Source organism: Centroberyx affinis, unplaced genomic scaffold (assembly GCF_046629955.1).
Source record: "Centroberyx affinis isolate AG114_WGS23_722 - 3 ecotype Tasmania unplaced genomic scaffold, CSIRO-AGI_Caff_v1 ptg000771l_1, whole genome shotgun sequence".
Taxonomy (NCBI): domain Eukaryota; kingdom Metazoa; phylum Chordata; class Actinopteri; order Beryciformes; family Berycidae; genus Centroberyx; species Centroberyx affinis.
Window position 1 is genome coordinate 60,388 of NW_027279379.1, and position 18,423 is coordinate 78,810.

Sequence of the window (18,423 nt, forward strand, 5' to 3'; positions counted from 1 at the left end):
GAACTCGATGTCAAGAGAAGTACAAAATCCTACAATAGGTCAACACCACCTACAATACGTCTGTTGCAGTAAAATTTTGTAAAGATCCAAGTAATTACAACCAATAATGGAAATACATGGAAAAGGAACCACTGGCAAGTTTAATTCTAGTCTGTTGAATTCCCTTTGGAAGTCAAGCCTTTCCTCACTGACCTTTGAAAGAAACCACATTTCATGTCTGTATACATTTCTGTATATACAGTATGTTGTCACATCTGCATGCCTGATAATGTGAACAGCTAGCCTGCTAATCAGCTTCAAACCTGTAAATCTGTCAGCAAAGACGCTTTATCTCTCTGTTGAAATATTTTCAGTATGGTTTGTTGTAATTAGGCCTCTTGTATTGTCTGCAGCACTCTGTATGTTCTGTTTTTATCTCCATTCTTCTCTTTGCTGCTGCGACAACCCAATTTCCCCACAGCGATCATTAAAGTTTCATCTGATCTAATCTAGAGGGAAAAATGATGAGTCTCCTTCTGTAGTTGAGCCCCAGGACCTCTGCAACAGTTCTTCCGTGTCAATAGTCCAGTTCTTGGCAGAATTTCAACTCATTGACATTCACTGTTCTTGGCTGGCACCTTGATGGGTTAATAATGGTCAATTTGATGTTGATGCAGATAATGCCTCTCAGTCAAAACCTCAACAACTCTACACCTTCCAAGTTTTAGAGACTTCATGTTTTGGGTACAAGGTAAGACACAGTCTGTTTTCCTATTTGATTCATTGCAGGCAACACAATTTCAACTAGAGAAGGACTATTTGCATACAACCACAGTTTTGCCAAATACAACAACTGTGACATGGTGCAGGCGATCATCAATTATGGATTGAGGCTCTAGAGGTTTTGCTTTTTCATGAAAGGCAAGATTAGAACTACAAAATTGCCCTTTGAGTAAAATGAGGAAGCTGTAACCTGTTAAATATTGTTCTGCCATTAGTCAAATGTTTGTCTATAAAACCTTGCAATGCAAGGACACTGTAAAAACAGAAAACTATAAGTAAATGGCAACCACACTATTGCAGTTGCACAATGCTATTTTGTAATACAGCAATGAAATATTAAGTTAGAAAAGTGAGAACGTGTGATTTACACATTTATTCTAGATAGATACGTTTTGCATTGCTGAGTTGTTCTATCTATGTCAGTCTACCTTTAAGCTATATTGGTTTTGCTCTTTTGTTTTTCCCAAGGCCCCAGTCATGCGTTTCAGAAAACTTAAATTGAATTGGAAGGACTGAATTTGTTTTAAACCCCGAGGGAGAGAACAGAAAGTTGGGCGGACTTTTTCCCCGATCTGAACTCTTGCTAGGGTTGCATTCAAAATGTTATCTTTCTTCCCATACAGCAGATGCCTTCTTTTACTGAAAGGCATCAATTTAAAATAATTAACTTAAGTAATCGACTTTAAAGAAATGAACACTGTCAGCCATGAGTGGATTACATAGATTACTCCAGAATATGAGGAAATTTGCATAAGTCAAGTGCACTTTGTATTCAGCTCTGAAATGGCCAGGAAAATGTAGTATAGCATCACAGTAAAGGTCATTTTAGATTGGTTCATCTAAACTAAACATGAATGTGCTCCAAAGATATTGAACAACAACAAAAAATATAGAAATCAGTGTTGAGATGCAGCATCTACAGGCAGGGTGGGAGTGTGTACCTAAAGCATGCCTTTCCTCACTCTATAATTATGATATTTAGGCACCAAGGTATGTCTCAATATGTTTCAGAACAATATATTTCATTAATTTGTGGTATTGTGGTACAGCGGGAAATCCATCGCCATAATTAATACATACATACACATGTAAATGATGCTGAAACAGGCTCAATACATTGCATCTTTTTATTTAGAAACACAGATATAGTTGACTGTACAGCCATTTTCAGTTTCCAGTTTGAATGATTTGATACATATAGACCGTCGCACCACATTGACTGTTATGTTGTTAAAACATACCGCCCATGTGTCACACCATAACATACATCATATTGCAAACAAAGATACCCTTTCATACACATAGGTCTCTATCATTCATTTTTTGTAATAGTAAACATGGCAGCATATAACATGACTATTCATATGGCACATACTCAGTTGTAGTACTTCACTTTTTTTTTAAAAATGCTAGCACTTTTGGTTTTGATTCACTTGTCAGTGTAGCATCCATCATCCTGTCCTCAATTGTAGTTTCATCACATCAGTCTGAAAGTGCTTTTTAACATTCTGTATGCAACCCAACTATCTGTGTTTGTTCTGTTTTGCTGTATTTAATACTGTCAGTGGCATTTGGCAACTGCAGAAGACCAAGAGCTCTCAACTGCTCTCATTCACACATGCACACACTTCAAGTTATTTGTTGGCAAAACATTCACATGATTTGACAGGAGTGGTTCATTAAACTACTACTTCAAGTAGTAAAGCTTTCCAAAGCCACAAATTGACTTTGTTTAACATATAGCTCCCCAAAGGCAGAAGAGGATTATTTAAAACCATGTTTATAAAGGAAAAAAAAAGCCTTTTGAGGCACGTACTTTCATGCAACGCTGGGTTGACTAAAATATGCCTTAAATCTTCATTTTGTTTTCAGCCTCTACTTGAGTTGAGGAGCTAATACTTTCCATATTCTTGACAATATAAGAATTCATTCAGTCCTTTTTTTTCTGGCTTTTCTCTGGCTTCCCCACATTGTCAATCATTTCATCATCGCACAGAACCGGGTTGTGCACAATGTAAGACGGCAATAAGGCAAACCTACTCTACAGCATCACTGACCAGCACTGTATGCATATCTGTACACATAGGATTGTTACCCATACCATCACTAGCGAATCGTAATGTTCATAAGACCATTCCAGGGACGGCAAACACCGAGCCGTCGCCTCAGCTGCTGCTACGACACATAATCCACAGCAACATGGTCCGTGGTGATGTCAGGAAAAATAGGGAGTTTCCTTTCTCCATCATCCGCTTGTCCAGCAGTTATTTGTGCGGTTTGGCGTGGCGGACCACTTTCGCCTCATATACATTCCTCATGGTCTTTTCTATCTGCTTGAGGAAGACTTGAGGAATCCGACCACACAGGGTGTTGACCGTGTCCAGGAACTTGGTCTGGATGGGGTAGAACAGCGACTGGAACAGGTTGTCCTGAAAGGGAAACTGCAGGAGCAAAAACACAGCCATGTGTCAGTCGTAGTACGGCAGCTATTTATTTCTTTATTTATTTTTTTAAACGGCAGATTTCCCACATTAAATTATATTTGCAAATTCTGGCAGCGGGAGGGGGGAGGGGGTGTTAGCATTAATCATAAATTACTACTCGGCTCGTCCTTAAGAAGCTTATCTCGGGAAAGCAGAGGGAACCGACACCGCTGCCAGACAAAAAAATTCCACATGTAAAAATTGACCCAGATTGTTCAATGCAAGCAAGAACAGAAAATTTGCAAAGACATAGAAAATATTCAAGCTGCTCTTTTCCTGAGTTTTCCGAGCTGAGGGAGTGATACAATGCAGAGTTTATTTGACCCTCTACATTTTAGGTATAAGCACTCACATATGGAGAAAGAAAATATGCTTTTTGGAACTTTCTTAACCCATTATGGTGTTAATTACCTGTCTTACTTCAACATTTAGAAAAATTGCAAATATAAACTAACATTTTACTGTATCAGAACAAACGTAAAACTCATGTCTGGTTGTCACATACTGTCTGTCTGGCTGGTTGAAGCTATGCATAATTAATGATGGAACTGGTTGCCGTGTTAAGTCGTGATAACCAGAGAGCTAGTTAGTGATTTAGTGTTTTTACTCTCATGCATATACAGTACTTTGCAGAAACCTTTTCAGACAGTATGCATAATAATGCCTAGAAATTTCATAATGCATTGGTAATCATTGTATAAAAGACATAATATCCAACAGGGCTTTCTTTACTGTGATTATAGCTACTTTGGTGATGCTGACAGTATTCAGCGGCACCTACTGCATCTACATAATACTCATAATCACACTAAAGGACTCCCTTATTGCAGTAATAAATCACTAAGTAATCAAAGCCAGTTGTGGGCAGAGTTGGGCTTGTTAATCAAAACAAGTAATACTTTGCTTTTTACTCCTTGGGAACAGTAATCACTACACTACATTACACTACTCATTATATTGCTTTTGGATTACACCTATAAACTGGTGACTGCCTTCCCGCTTACCTTCAAAAATTGATGTCTAATGTTCTCGTCATCCTTTTGCTCGATAAAATAAAAGCAGCAGGAATAATTCACCTAGTTAACGTAAACTTTTCTGCCATTTCTAATCTAAGCTAGTTTGGTGAGTGTGTGTGTCAACTGAGAGGATGATAATGAATTATGAAGAAAATGAATCAGGTATGGGGAGAATCATGTTTTGCATAATTCAGCTATAATATGATATTTCAAGGGGGGTAATAACAAAAAGAATGACTTATTTTTTAATTGGTAACTGTAATATTATTACTGATATTAAAATATAAATTTGTTAAACAGCTTGTTTTTGGGAAAATGAATTATTTTACTGTAACACATTACTGAGTAATGTGTGCCATCCAGCACTGGTTGTGGGGCAGCAGTGTTTCAACAGGGGGCGCCATGCATTTATAACTGATTGGGTCTCTGAAACTCAAATACACGCTGCTGGCTTACTCACATCATGTATTGCATCATAGACTACTTTGAAGGCCGGCTGCTTGTCGTCATGATACACCCCACGGTTCCCATGGAGGATGGACACCCCCTCTTCTTCTGCCCCTTTACAATTACTCCCGTACATACAGTGGTCGGGCCTGTAGTTCCACTGGCAGGGAAAGGTGAAGAGACACTCTGGAAACAACAGGAACACGCCATTACAAGTCTATTACACCACATTTCTCATGCACTTTTAATGTGACACCAGTGCACAGTGGGGGGCATTGGCCTATACAAGTTTGAGAGGCAGGCTTGTGACTGGAAGATCGCTTAGTTTGATTCCCCAGGCCAGCTAGCAAAGTCTGGATGGGGAGCATGAATGTGTAACTCTCTCTCCTCAGAAATTAATGGGTGCTCAGGGCAAAAACGCCCTTGAAAGTTCATAAAATGCCTGTCAAATAAAAAACGAAGAGGCAAAAAATGTTCCTGATAATTTGAAGCACCCTTTTTTCCCCATTTCAACCAGTTCACATTTTATTCGTTGGGTTGTCAAATATTCATGCGTGAATGTGACCACTGTCCCCCGTGGGCCACCGTAGGTGTTTCCTATGACCGGGGGATTCTTTCTAGTGTGGTGATGAGAAAAATGGAGCAGTTTTTGATTAGAAAACAACCGAGCACGCAGCCTGAAGCAGTAGAAAATGTTGGCAACATGCAGCCAGCAGTAGGAGAAAATGACGTCCCCACACAAACCACTGCATAAAACTAAAAAAAACTCAGTAGTCAAGGGGTGGAAGATGGACTGGTTGGGGACAGAGTTTCCAGCAATGGGAAAGAAGTTCAATGTTAGTGGTACAAATTCAGTGTTTATTTGCACACATGCAATGCAAATATATTATTTCATAGTTTCATAGTCCCTCAAAAAGGATAAAGTGCCCCAAAATTATAAAAAAATAACTGACCTGAAAAAACCTTAAAGTTAACTTTTTATCCTGCAAGGTGCCCTTGAGCAAAGCAATCAACCTCCAACTGCTCCAATGAAGCAGCTCAATGGCCTGCAGTAGTTATAGTGGGCAGCTCCTGGGTGTGAATGTGTGCAATTGTATTAACATAAAATGTGAAAAGGACCATTATAGGTTGTGGGCCCCGTCATGACGAAAGTAAGTTTTAATGAGCTCCGGACCAAGTGTAAGACGTAATTTCTCAAACCAGGGTTCCAGGCTGAAAAAGTCAAATGATGTGTTTGAATGCATAATAATGACAAAATAATGCAGCGACACAATACAGACTCGCTTACCATGACAGGTATGATGTCTGTTGAAATGCTGCAATGAGCATATTACAGAAATACAGATGATTTTTTGCCATGTTTACTCAAAAAGCAAGTGAATCAAAATAGCAGGTGTATTTGATTCCCTGTTAATGCCATCAATAAAGAGATGAAAGTCCACAGAAGTATCCCCTTAACCTTGAGCAGGAAAAGGAGAGATCAGAGAAATGCTATGGATTGACAGAAGTATCTCTATGGAGATGGCTGAGAGTTCGAAGGCACACCACATAAACAGAAAGACAAACATGCACACACTCCACATTTTGCACACATTTTGCGCCTGCTCCAGCGAATGCGTGTTGTCAAGCAAACACTGGCACTGCCAGCTCTGCCGATGGCTTTGAGCACTTAATACCCACATCTGGACACTGCAGCTGGGACTCAGTCTGCTGCTGCCCACAGCCACAGGCTCCTGTGTTTACCCATCCAGACTCATAAAGTAGACTGGTTTACCAATAACGATAAAAAGACTGTTTATGTGAAAATATAAGCTACTGATGCTGTGATACTGCTGGTACTTCCATGTCAATACATGCATCTCAAAGCATTTAGACTGGAAATTGCTCTGTGCTGAGTATGTGAGACTTTCTGGGGACACACAAAGTTCTTTCCTAATGAGATTTATCAGAAAAAGGAGATGGACTTAGCACATTTTATTTGAAGCATTTATGATCATTTCATTAAGTTAACAAATTACAGTTAGTCCTTAGAGATTGCTGTGCACTGTGCAGCAGCTACACTAATGGATTTCATGCTCTGGGATCAACGTAGATCAGTGGATTGTGACATGAATACACCTTGGGGGAAAAAGACTGTACCTGGGTTATAGTGGAAGATGATGTTGAGGAGGTCCTGGTCCCCCCAGGTGATGTGGTTCTTGTACTTCTGGTAGAGGGGATGTAGGAGGTCCTCCCACGACAGACCGCTGGGGATCATACTGTTCTGAAACACCAACACGAACATTTTCTCACAACAGCCCGAAGTCTAGCCTTTTTCTTTTTTTAAAAAACCCAAAACACATCATCAAAGGGGGGCACATTTAGATTTCAGCTTCAAGTTGCAATTTGCTGCTCGTATTGGGTGCTGGAGAGCTGCTAAATTGAGTTCTGAGGGCAGACGTCTGTGATGCTGGCGTGGCAATCAGAAAGCTTCAATCACAGCCCACTCACAGCACTCAGCCTGCTGAGACAGAGTGACCTCAAAGATGGAATGGAAGAAAAAAAAACTTGTGCAAACCTCAGGATGAAAAGAAAACTGACAGTTACCGTCAGCTTTCAGCAGAGTGTGGAGAAATATCGAACAAAGGAGTAACTGAAGGAGGATGACTAAATGTTCTTTTTTGGTTGATGACGCCATGGTGGCACTTACTTTGAACAGTGTCTTCCGGATCCGCGTGAGGTTCATTAGCATGACCCCAGAGTTGACCCCGGTGACCCCATAGAAAGGGTGGCGGGCGAAGCGGCTGTACCAACCGATCTTGGGGACCTCGTGCTCTGGAGCCATCGCTGCCAGCTGGGTCTTGTTGAAGGCCTTCAGGAAAGCCCAGATATCATCCATGGGCCGGAGGAACAGCACATCAGTGTCCACGTAGAGGAGTGAGTCCACCTCCTTCAGGATGACCTGGAACACAATTACAGTTATTAGTAAAACACGTCAACCGCATTCCTTCACCAAAAGTCTTGGAATGGGCATGTTCAAAGATGAAACTAAATAAGACTGGTGACAAGGTAAACCTTTTGTTGATGCATGGTTCAAACAATATTTATGTGGGAAAAGATCTGCCAACTCAGTATCCGCTATAGTAGGTACACCTCAATGTTTATGTAAATGGCTCACTCCTTCAGACAGTGAGTCACACATAAATAAAGCATAACTATAAAGCATGCAGACGGCGTCAAGAGGTTCCGTTACTGACTGACTAAATGTTAAGACTGTCAGACGCATGATTTAAGGGACTTTGAATGTGGTTTACAGAGAAGGGTGAAATAAACGACACACAGCCGGTCAGCGGCAGTCCTGTTGTGGGGAAAACACCTTGTTGATGAAGAAGGCCAGAAGAGAGTAGTAAGACCAAGCTATCAGGTGGGCTACCAGTAATGCATATAACGGTACAACAGTAATGTGCAGAAGAGCATCTCAGAACCGAACCTTGAAGCAGATGGGCTCCAGCAGCATTAGACCATGCCAGGTTCCATTCCTCTAAGCTAAGAACAAGAAAATGAAGCTGAAGTGAGCACATGATCACCAAAGCTGGATGTCAGAAGAGTGGAAAAACATTGCCTGGTCCGCAAAATCTGGCTTCTGTTGCAATTTAAATACTGAAGGCAGGGTGAGAATTTGACTCCACGGTGGTGTAATGGTGTGGAGAGTATGTTCTTGGCAGACATTAGGCCCCTTAGTGCCAAATGAGCATCAGTCAAACACCACAACATATCCAAACATTGTAGCTGAGCAGTTGCATCCCTTCATGGCCACAGCCTGCTCTTTTTCAAATGGATAATTCCAGCAGGATAATGCAATCTTCTCAAGGTGGTTCCAGGAACATGACAGTGACTTTAGTTCAGTCTCACACTAACAGAACACCAAGAGGTGGAATGGGACATTTGCAGCATGAATGTGCTGCAAAAAAAACATACAGGATCTATCAAGTCAGAATGGACTGAGATTCTTGTGGAAAGTTTCCAGCACCTTGTTGAATCATACCTCCAAGAAGTCAGACTGTTCTGGAAGCAAAATTCAAAGCAAAAGTCCTACCCAGTACTCAAAAGGTACCTAATAAAGTGGATACTCAATGTATATTGATTGCTTTGCAGCAAGAGAAAAACGTGTATAGATTTGTTTGGCCTGCAATATGTTCATTACATGGTAAGTAAGCTGGGGGGTATTTCAACGAATGCAAGGAGAAAAAGAAAATCAATGGACGGACGCAGCCTTGCCTTGATGAAGTTACTGCATTCAGTCTCTGGAGACTGCTTATTTGTTAAGTAAATGCCGCACAGTAAGCGTAAAAATCATCAATAACCATGCGACAGCAATCATAATCATGCATCGGAATGAAATAAAGGCCAAGCAAATGCCATTTACTGAAGAATACAGACAAGAAAAGAACAAGTAAAAATGGATGATATGGATGAATGTATATGATGAGAATGATGAGTGCTGCAGAGCCTTACGGGGAGGAAGAGCCTCTGAGCGGCGCAGGGCTTGAAGAGCTTCTTCCACTCCTCGGCGTTGCCCACAGAGAAGGTGATGGGGTAGATGCTGTACTGGAACTTGGCCACGACGGAGCGAGGCCACTGGTTCAGCTGCAAGTGAAACTGCACACCGTTAGCTCCGGAGACACAGGAGCATTTTCTAATAGTCTCTCACCGGTTTGTCAACACAAAATGGCTCGTGAAGACGGCCATGTAAAAACAATGAAGTCATGTCTTGTGGTGCTGTGGTGTTCCGCCTAGAATCTAACGCTGCCAGCTGTTGTTTTATTACCGAGTTATGCTCTTACAGTGAGTCTGAACAAGGGAAGGCACCCTCTTCAAATCCACAGTGTATCACTAAAGCCTGTGTTTTTCCCCGTTAGGCGCTGAAGCCCTCCATAATCATCAGTGTTATTCAGTATTATTTAACAGTGCGGCCCTGGGGAGAGTGAGAGCAATGCAAGCAATTGGCAGGGTTTGTGCTGACGAGGGGGGAGAGATCAAAGGAGATTGTGGCCAACCTTTCTAACCCCCTCCCAACACACACACACACACACACACACACACAATCCATCTTTCTCACCATTGTGGCTGGACATAAGCTTTTACTGTACATATCTACCATATCTCCTACATTATCTTGGCCTGACTACCACATTCCTGTCTCACACAAGGAATTTTCTTCATATGGATAGACCATGGAAAGACATATGAAGGCAAGCACACTGATTTATGATTTGGATTTAAAGCCATTAATTGAAGTAATGGTTAATAGACTGATGTTAGTTACACTATCGGCAGAACTAATCAAAATCACGGCAGGCACCTCTGTAAAGGTGACTTTGAAGTGATGCATGGTGTTACTGGAGGAAAGCGGAGTGTCTTGGTGATATATTATGCCCCAACCTTGAGATAAAAGGTTCAAATGTCCATACTAGAGTGAGTCAGAGAGGCAGAGTTAGAACCGCTCTGATCTTGATGTCATCTACTACAGAGCGAGGAGGAATGTTTAACATGTGCTACATTAAATCAGGAATCAGAGGTTTTCCAAATAGCATCCAGTAATGAATTGCAATCCAATCCATTTTTGTAAAATATACACATTCTAGAGACCGCTTACCCCCTTTTCAAACTGCGAGGCCAAGGGGTCCTCGGCAAAAATGTGAAACTTGATCTTCTTGACGCTGAACAGGAGGGCTGATTTGACCATGGTGAGGGTCTCGTCCAGACGATTCCCACAGGCCACCACGGCCAGGTGCATGACCTCCTCAGGCCGGCCGCGCTTGGCCACGGGGCGGCCCGCATCACTCCGCAGCTTACTAGAAAAGGCAGAAAGAAAAGACAGAGGTGGAAAGAGTACCAAACTATCCTGCTCAATTATTGATTGCTGAGAATCACAAAAAGTAGCTCATGTAAAAGGTAGAGGTACTTAAAAGAAGATAGTTACATATGATGTTTTCCATGCAATGTAAAAAGGATGAGGACAGAATTTAAAATAGGTTCTTCTAATTAAAATAATAAATAAATAATGTTTATAAACAAAGCAAAGCATGAATCGACATCGGTTGTTTCTGTACTGCTCTTTTTTCACCAACATGTGTTTTCACAGCAGCAGATCTAAATGGGCCAAGGCCATCGTGAGGGCTGGGAAGGGGATCTGGATCTGCTGACATTCACTGACTTTCCTTCACCTTGTTTCCCTCTCTCATCACTTGTAAATTAGCCCGTGCCTGGTGCAGTGCTTACAGAGGGCCTACAACATTTGTAGTTTGTAAGATGCAATTCAAGTAAAAAATGACTGACTTCAAAACATACTCCAAAAAGCACAGGCACAAAAAATGATACTTACAGTTAGAGTTACAAAACAAGAGTAACTGCAAGTTGTTATCTCCACCTAGGGTTTGACCGACACAGGTTTTGAAAGCCAAAACTGATATTTTTTGGACTGAAGCCACAGGAGGACGATACTCAATACCTTCACATTTGACCACTTTCATGCCCAAAAATTTTCCCCCATAACTTCACTCTCAGCAGAGTGGGAAAAGCCTACGAAACAGCATTTAGACCAGATCCTGAAACCCAGGGTAATTATTAAAATAATAATCAAACATATTCTTGCATTCTTGTGTGGAACCCAACCAAAATGTTGCAATAGAATGAATTCAGGTTAAGGGCTTCCTATAGACAATGCAGTGCAATATCGATCAATTATCCAATAAATACTTAATAAAGCAAACTTCATCATATCCATCGTATCAGAGGTAGACAAAACTGACTGGCTGATTCCCAATTTTTAATAAAAGGCAAATATCGGCCTGGTATAGGCCTATCTGCCAGCTGATCTAACCCTATTCCACCCTCCACCAAATGCAAGCGATCATATCTCACATCACATTTTAGCTCTGCTCACCGCCTCTCAACACGTCACTGCTGAACAGTGTGTCACTTCAGGAACATGGCAAGGGCTCGGTTAATTAATTCGTGGCTCGAATTGTTGGGACAGAGATGGAGGAAACATGCAAGGGCAATGCTGCAGGAGCATTCCAAACGCAGCACAGACAGACAGACAGAAAGAGAGACAGACAGACAGACAGACATAGTGCATGGCCAAAGATTTTCCTCAAAGAACATCCCTGCCTCCCTTCCTGTAGTGTTCAGCACCACTCCCCCCCTCCATCCCCCCCACCCCCCACCCCATCCGCACCACAACCACTTCTCCTCCTCTGTAGCTCTGTGTGTTCCCACTGGGCTTTGTTCTCCCATGCTCAAAGACAAGGAGGTCCTTTATCTGATGTAAAAATTCTCTCTCTCTCTCTCCGTCTCTCTCTCTGCAGAGGCAGTGCTGGCGCGGAATTAAAATAGACTCGGCGGCGCAGAATCTCTCCCACTACAAAAGAGAAACATTTGTACAGTGGGGAGCCTGGAGCTGGGGCCAACACCATCCGCTTGTCCGCCATACACACACTGCGTGGGGCCCGGTTTTAATAACACATGTTAAACGTAAATGTTAGCGTAGCCATAGGGAGGGCGAGACGGCTGCCAAGTTACAGTTGCAAAGAAAAGAACAACAGAGAATCTTTTGTATCAGCGTCTACCGGTTTTGTGAGAACAGTGGAAGGCAAATGCTTTTCTGTCAAAGGAGTGCGTGATGGCGAAAGGCGAGGATTTCCTCCGACTGAGCCCGAAGGAAGCGAAGAGTCTGCTGTAAAAAAAAAAAAAAAAAAAAAATCGATGGGGAGGGAGAAGAGTGAAATCTGACAGGTGGGTTGCAGGGCAGTCTCCAAGCGTGACACTTCGTTTTCTGCATGGCTGAGGGACAATGATGAAGCACAGATTAGGACGAACGGGAAGGTGCTGAGAAATCTGTCTGTCACGCTTCAAAAGGCCGCCGCTCTGTCAAGGTTGTTCAACACGCATTCCCGTTTTCCTTTTGAAACCGCGGCCCGCGCCTCCTATACACGTGTAATTACGTTGCACTTAGGCTCGCAAAATAAGCGCCCTTGAAACGATGACAAAAAAACGTTATAGGTCTGACTCCTGTTTTGCATAAAGCACGTACTGTTCGCATGAAGTAATGCGTTATGGCAATATTCCCCACATCTGGAAGCAGTCAAAGAGCGCAGAAGAGGTACAAAAGGATTGAATTCATTACAGGCTACAGAGTGAGCATTAGAAGAGCCCTCTGCCTACACAGCCCCGAAGCCTTTCCTTTCAAATCATGCAGGGAGAGAAATAAGCAGCAGATTTAAAGATGCACTGTTATCTTGAAATGACGACAGCAGGAACACCCTGGGTTCAAACTGGTCCAAACATGGCCTTTAATGCCTTTAAAAAGTCAGCATGGCACTGGGCCATTTGGTGGACTCTTATCTGTATGGCCAGTATTCCACAACATCACACATTTTCATTATGGTTGGCACTGGTGGGTATCAAACCCATCAGCCTGAACATGTTACCATGCATCATGCTCTTCCTCTTTGGAGCAGATTCAGTTGGCTGCTGGCTTTTGTCAAAGAGGCTTCTGGAAAACAGGCATATGATTTCAGACCATAACACACCTATAGATACTCCCTCAGAGGAAAAAACAGTCTGATTGCCCAGCGTTCCTGAAATCATAAAACTATTTCCTTTCTTAATTCCCGTTCATTTCTTTTCACATGCCTTACTATGGATTTATGGCTGGTGGGGCCGTTTTCATCAAGTTGCCAAGACATATGGCAAAGCACAGGATATTCATCTCTGCAAATTACATCGAGACTTCTGATCGCCCCAAAAAATATCAAGAAATGATATTGTTGATTTAGTCTAAGCCTACCGACTCGGTCTGTTATCAGAAACAGATGATCTATTTTCATTACAATTGGGGTATGAGAGGTTGTGCAATCATCGCTATGTCTGGCTGAATAGCCAAAACCAAATTAGGCGATGGACTGTATGCCGCTAACTAAACCTGATGGAATTCTGCACGCATAGTTTATTGGTTATGTGGCCACATTTTAAAAGGCAGTTACCATCATTCCACTGTTACCATGCTACAAGTTGATAAAGACATCGTGTGGATAATATTCATGTTAATGTTCTGACTGAACCTGATGGGGAGATAAGGAAGACCATTAGTGAAGGAAATATGTACAAGAGGCAAAGCTGCAAGAGGGAGGGAGGGAGACATTTAGTCAGTCATTCATCCAACAATGTAATGAACACTGGAACACAGAGTAATGTTAGGCTAAACCTAATCAGATGACAACCCAAATCCAAATTAATTTATGGTCCAGAATCTCAATCCACCAATCCATCAACAATCCATACATTTTCCCTTTTAAAGATAAAGAGAGCAGAGCATTCTCTTTATTCTTTGTGCAAAAGCTGTAACTTTTTGCATGATTTATCTCTCTCTCTATGCTTCAGCCTTCCAACCCCGTTTTGGAGTTGACCCAACGCTAGTCTTTCTTGTTTCTTGCCTGCCAGATCTCCCTCCACGCCCTCCATGACTCACTCCCCACCAGTTTAAAAGTGAGTTAGCCTATCTAACCCAGACAGATACGTGGGCTGCCCTCCCCCACCCCCCACCCCGCACCCCGAGCGGCTCGCACAAGCAACTCTCTCCAGCCGGGTTCAGGATACACAGGCAAGCAGGGAGATTTCAAAAGCAGCTCCTGGCAGAGCCGAGCATTGTGTCGGGCGATGCATAATGCCACAGCGAGAGAGAGAGAGAGAGAGAGAGAGAGAGAGAGGGACTTCTTCACTGCAAGCTTAACTGTACTTGAAGTGATAGAGCAAGGGATTTGTTTCAGGCAGTATCAACAGCCATCTAATCCCCTGGATGCAGGCCTTAATTCAGTGTGACAAAGCAGAGAGAGGGGTTATTTCTTTAAGGTTTTGCATTAGAGACATAAACTGAAGTTCATAAACGAAGAGATCAATGTGGAAGGCTTAGTGGTGAAGACCTGGCTGGAAGGGCCTTTAGTCTCCGTCACCGTTTTATGACGTTTGTCTCAATTTGGTTTCTGCAACTCTTTCTCCAAAGCCTCTGGTCTGTATTATACCTATACCATGGCTGCAAAAAAAAAGGTTTGTTTGGGGGACAGCTGGAGCTCTTCCTTCTATTTTTGGACACAGGAAGCGGTGTGATGTGTCAAGAGGAAATGATATGATGAGGAAAAGCAGGGATGTTTGTCTATTAAATGTGCAGCGCAGGAAATCAGGCCACTGCTCAGATTTACAGATGAATGGAGTGTAAGGCAGTGTATGAAAAACAAAACAACAAAGACACTATGGGACGTACTTTTTGGTGATGTGTGCTTCGCATGTTCCTTCCCTTAAAAGAGCATTCCTGTTTCATGCTAAATGAATGGGAGTCATTAGGACAACCATGGCATGTTTCATAATCCCTGCCCTTAAAATCAAAAATGATTTTGCCCTAAATTTGAAACACCCCTGATTATCCCTATAAATCTCATTCACTGGGCATTCGTGGTGGCTAATTTTGCTGAGGTTTGTACAGCTATTACCTGAAAACTGCACAGTGCTGCTCAGCTTCCCCTGGTTTTTACACTCTCAAGCCGAAGAACCATCCGCTTAGCTCGTGCAATAAAATGGGGAATACATTGCAACCAGCTGCAAAGTTTTTAGGAGGCAGCAGGCAGACGCCCGGTGTGTTTTCCCTAATCGGAATGGCAGTCAGTCCTGTGTGTTTGCCAAACCTGTTAGTGGTTTTCCACGGTCACCAGTGACCCTTTCACCCCATCTCCCTTATCAGCACCGAGCACACGCGCAGGAGAGTGGATTCTGGGAGGACACAAAGGTCCTCTCTGAATGTACTGCCTTGATGGCTTTTATCTGCTGAGCAGTGTCCCCCAACGCTCAGTCTGGCTTTGGAAATAGAATATATATTGCCTGCTGGCGGAGCAAGTATCTCCACCAGCGCATCTTGGCCATTACGTTATCGGCGGCGTTCGACCCAGGAGGAAGAGCAGAGAGGATGCATGGAGGGAGGCTGGAATTAGAAAGCTGGGAGACGTAATAAAATGCTTCCATCCCTGAGCAGAAATAGCAAGTGACAAACTCTGCTTATTGTCTTTGAGGCGGTGACAGAATGTGATTTGCCAGGAGTGCGGTGTGTTTCGCAGCCTCTCTCCCAACCCTCCACAGAGGAAAATCACAGCTGACAAGCCTGTCACTCCCTCATAAATTGTTTTCCACACTTTGACAAGTGAACGAGTCAACAGGATGGCTTTCAGGCTTCTGTAACACCACCAGTAATATCTTGTCGGCATCGATGGAGATGATTGGATAGGTAACCCAACCCATTCTGGTTCATTTGCATTCTGTATTAATTACACAGCAATTAATGCCTTTCAAGGTGACCTTTACCCCTTTACAGCCAAAACAGCTCTGAGAGAAAGGCCTATATCCAATAGCAACACTAAGGGTCAAATGATGAAGATACTATTCATCATTATGCTGTTGTGTCATTGTTTGATGTTGCCTCTGTAAACACTAGCAACAATTTCCACCTAATCAAATGAGTCATGCTCTCTACTCACATTTCAGCCATTATAAGATGATTTGAGCAGCCCGTGATTGCATCTGCGTGATATACAGACCAATCACTGAGAGAAATTAATAATATCATGGAAATAACATGCAGCCAGCAGATGCAGCATGCATGTTGGCTTCTCCCCTGACAGATCAGGCTATTGTGATGCCAAGCGACCTTGAGCACAATATAGGCTGGTTGAGGGAAGGAGCGTGTTCTGGTGGAAAGACAGACTGAAGGAACGCTGGTGAGACTCACTCTTTAACTTCCGAACGACAGGGAAGATGCGATTCAGCGCAAAACACCAAGTAGTTTCACATGCACTTTCATGCTCAAAATGGAAACAGTGCGAGGCGTGGAGAAAACCCCTCATCCAGGCTGCACGGCGACGGTGCAAGAAAGAGAAAGAAGAAGAAGGGAAAAAAAATCCCCCTCACCTCTTTGCATTCACGCTGGCTCCTCTATTGATCGCTTTCCCCTCTTTTCGTCCCTTGGGAGGCTCCTCCGCACGAACCCGGCGTCGATCGGGGGATTTTCGCTCAAACTTTGATGCCACATCGCGTCCGAGCTGCGAGGGCGACGGGGCAGAGTTATTATGATCCTCCTCCTCCTCCTCTGCAACTTCTTTCAAGAGCGGATCGTCCGCGGCGTTGCCCCCCAAAAAGTACAAAAGTAGGAAAACTCCGAAGCACACGGCGATCGCAACTACTTTGCAGTGGATCCGCATGGTGAGAGCGAGTGGCGGCGGTGGGAAGAGGCGAGCGGGACTCCTCTCATGTCTGCGGGTCGGGGAGAGCAGCCGGAGTTGACATTTTGTTGCCGCTCCTCGCTCGCATTTTCTGCAGATGATGATAGAGAGCGGAGAGGAGCCTCTGACCATCCATGAAGCGTTACACAGCGGGGGCGTGGCTTAGGAGGGGCGCATGACCGTAATTCTGCTAATATAACCCCGCTATGATATTCCTACGATAGCCCTGTAGCGGTTTTATAGTGCGTCTGCGCTACTCAATAAGGATATTATGGTGCTGTATGGTGTTTTTATAGTCTATGGTATCTATATAATATTTATATGGTCTTGTCTTGTGTCTGTCGTGCTCAATAGTGAGTTTATAGTGACCTAATCGTACTATTATGGTATTTGTTTTTTATCGTCTATGGTATCAATATAATATTCCTAGAGAGTCTTATCTTGTGTCTGTCTTATTCAGTACTGACTTTATAGTGACCTTATCATACTTAATGGTATTCTTTACCTCTAGTCCTATCTTGTGTCTGCCGTACTCAATAGTGAGTTTATAGTGACCTAATCGTACCATTATGGTATTTTTTATCGACTACAATATTGCTATAATATTACGGTGTGAGGCACCCGTGTGACTTTATAGTGACCTTATGGTACTGAATGGTTTTTTCCAGTGGTATAACTATATGTGGTATAACTATAATATTCCAATATGGACTTAAAGTGTCTTTATGGTACTCAATATGGTAATTTTTCATTTCTATGGCATTTTTATAATATTCCTATAATATCCCTATAGGGACTTACAGTGTGTCTGTGGCATTCAATAGTGAGTTTGTAGTGAATGTAGTGAGTGTAATGTTGTTCTTTGTGGGTCTCTATGGTATCACTGTAATATTCATAGAATATTCACATAAGGACTTATTCAGTGTCTGTGGTACTCAATAATAAGTGTATAGTGGCCTTATCATACTTAATGGTATTTTTATATGCCTCTTGTGTCTGTATTTCTGTGTGTTTTTATGTCCTTTGTTTTTATGTTTTATTGTTGTTTATTGTTTACTATTTGATGGTCTTATTGTAACTCTTTTACTCCTGTGAAGCACTTTGTGACTTTGCTCTATGAAAGGTGCTATATAAATAAACTTTACTTACTTTTTTGTCATGTATGTCCTGTGGTATAATTATAATAATTCTAGAAAAACACTTTTGCTGTTATATTTATATAGTATCTTTCTAATACTTATATATATATATATAATAGTATTACAACAGTTTTTTTTGTAATGGAAGTTTTGTTTCTTGTACTTGGCCTCTTGTTTAAATCTATTTTCGGATTTCATTTCATGAGAATACAATTAAATCAGTTCTCAAGTAGTAGCAGTAGTAGTAGTACTAGTAGTAGTAGTAGTAGTAGCC

General features: G+C 42.4%; 1 protein-coding gene across 2 annotated transcripts; it reads right to left on the reverse strand.

Annotated features, from left to right (window-relative positions):
* Window positions 1-1,887: 1,887 nt before the first annotated feature.
* On the reverse strand, window positions 1,888-17,072 carry gxylt2 (glucoside xylosyltransferase 2). Of its 2 annotated transcripts, none has more exons than XM_071520129.1 (7): window positions 16,700-17,072; window positions 10,344-10,542; window positions 9,203-9,334; window positions 7,398-7,649; window positions 6,848-6,971; window positions 4,722-4,894; window positions 1,888-3,203 (listed from the first exon to the last, which is right to left on the reverse strand). In XM_071520129.1, the coding sequence occupies exons 1-7, from the start codon at window positions 16,987-16,989 to the stop codon at window positions 3,027-3,029; spliced, it is 1,347 nt and encodes a 448-aa protein (XP_071376230.1). In that variant the 5' UTR covers window positions 16,990-17,072; the 3' UTR covers window positions 1,888-3,026. The 2 variants fall into 2 exon arrangements, with proteins under 2 accessions (XP_071376230.1, XP_071376229.1); XM_071520128.1 differs by having other exon boundaries at window positions 9,203-9,346.
* Window positions 17,073-18,423: the final 1,351 nt, after the last annotated feature.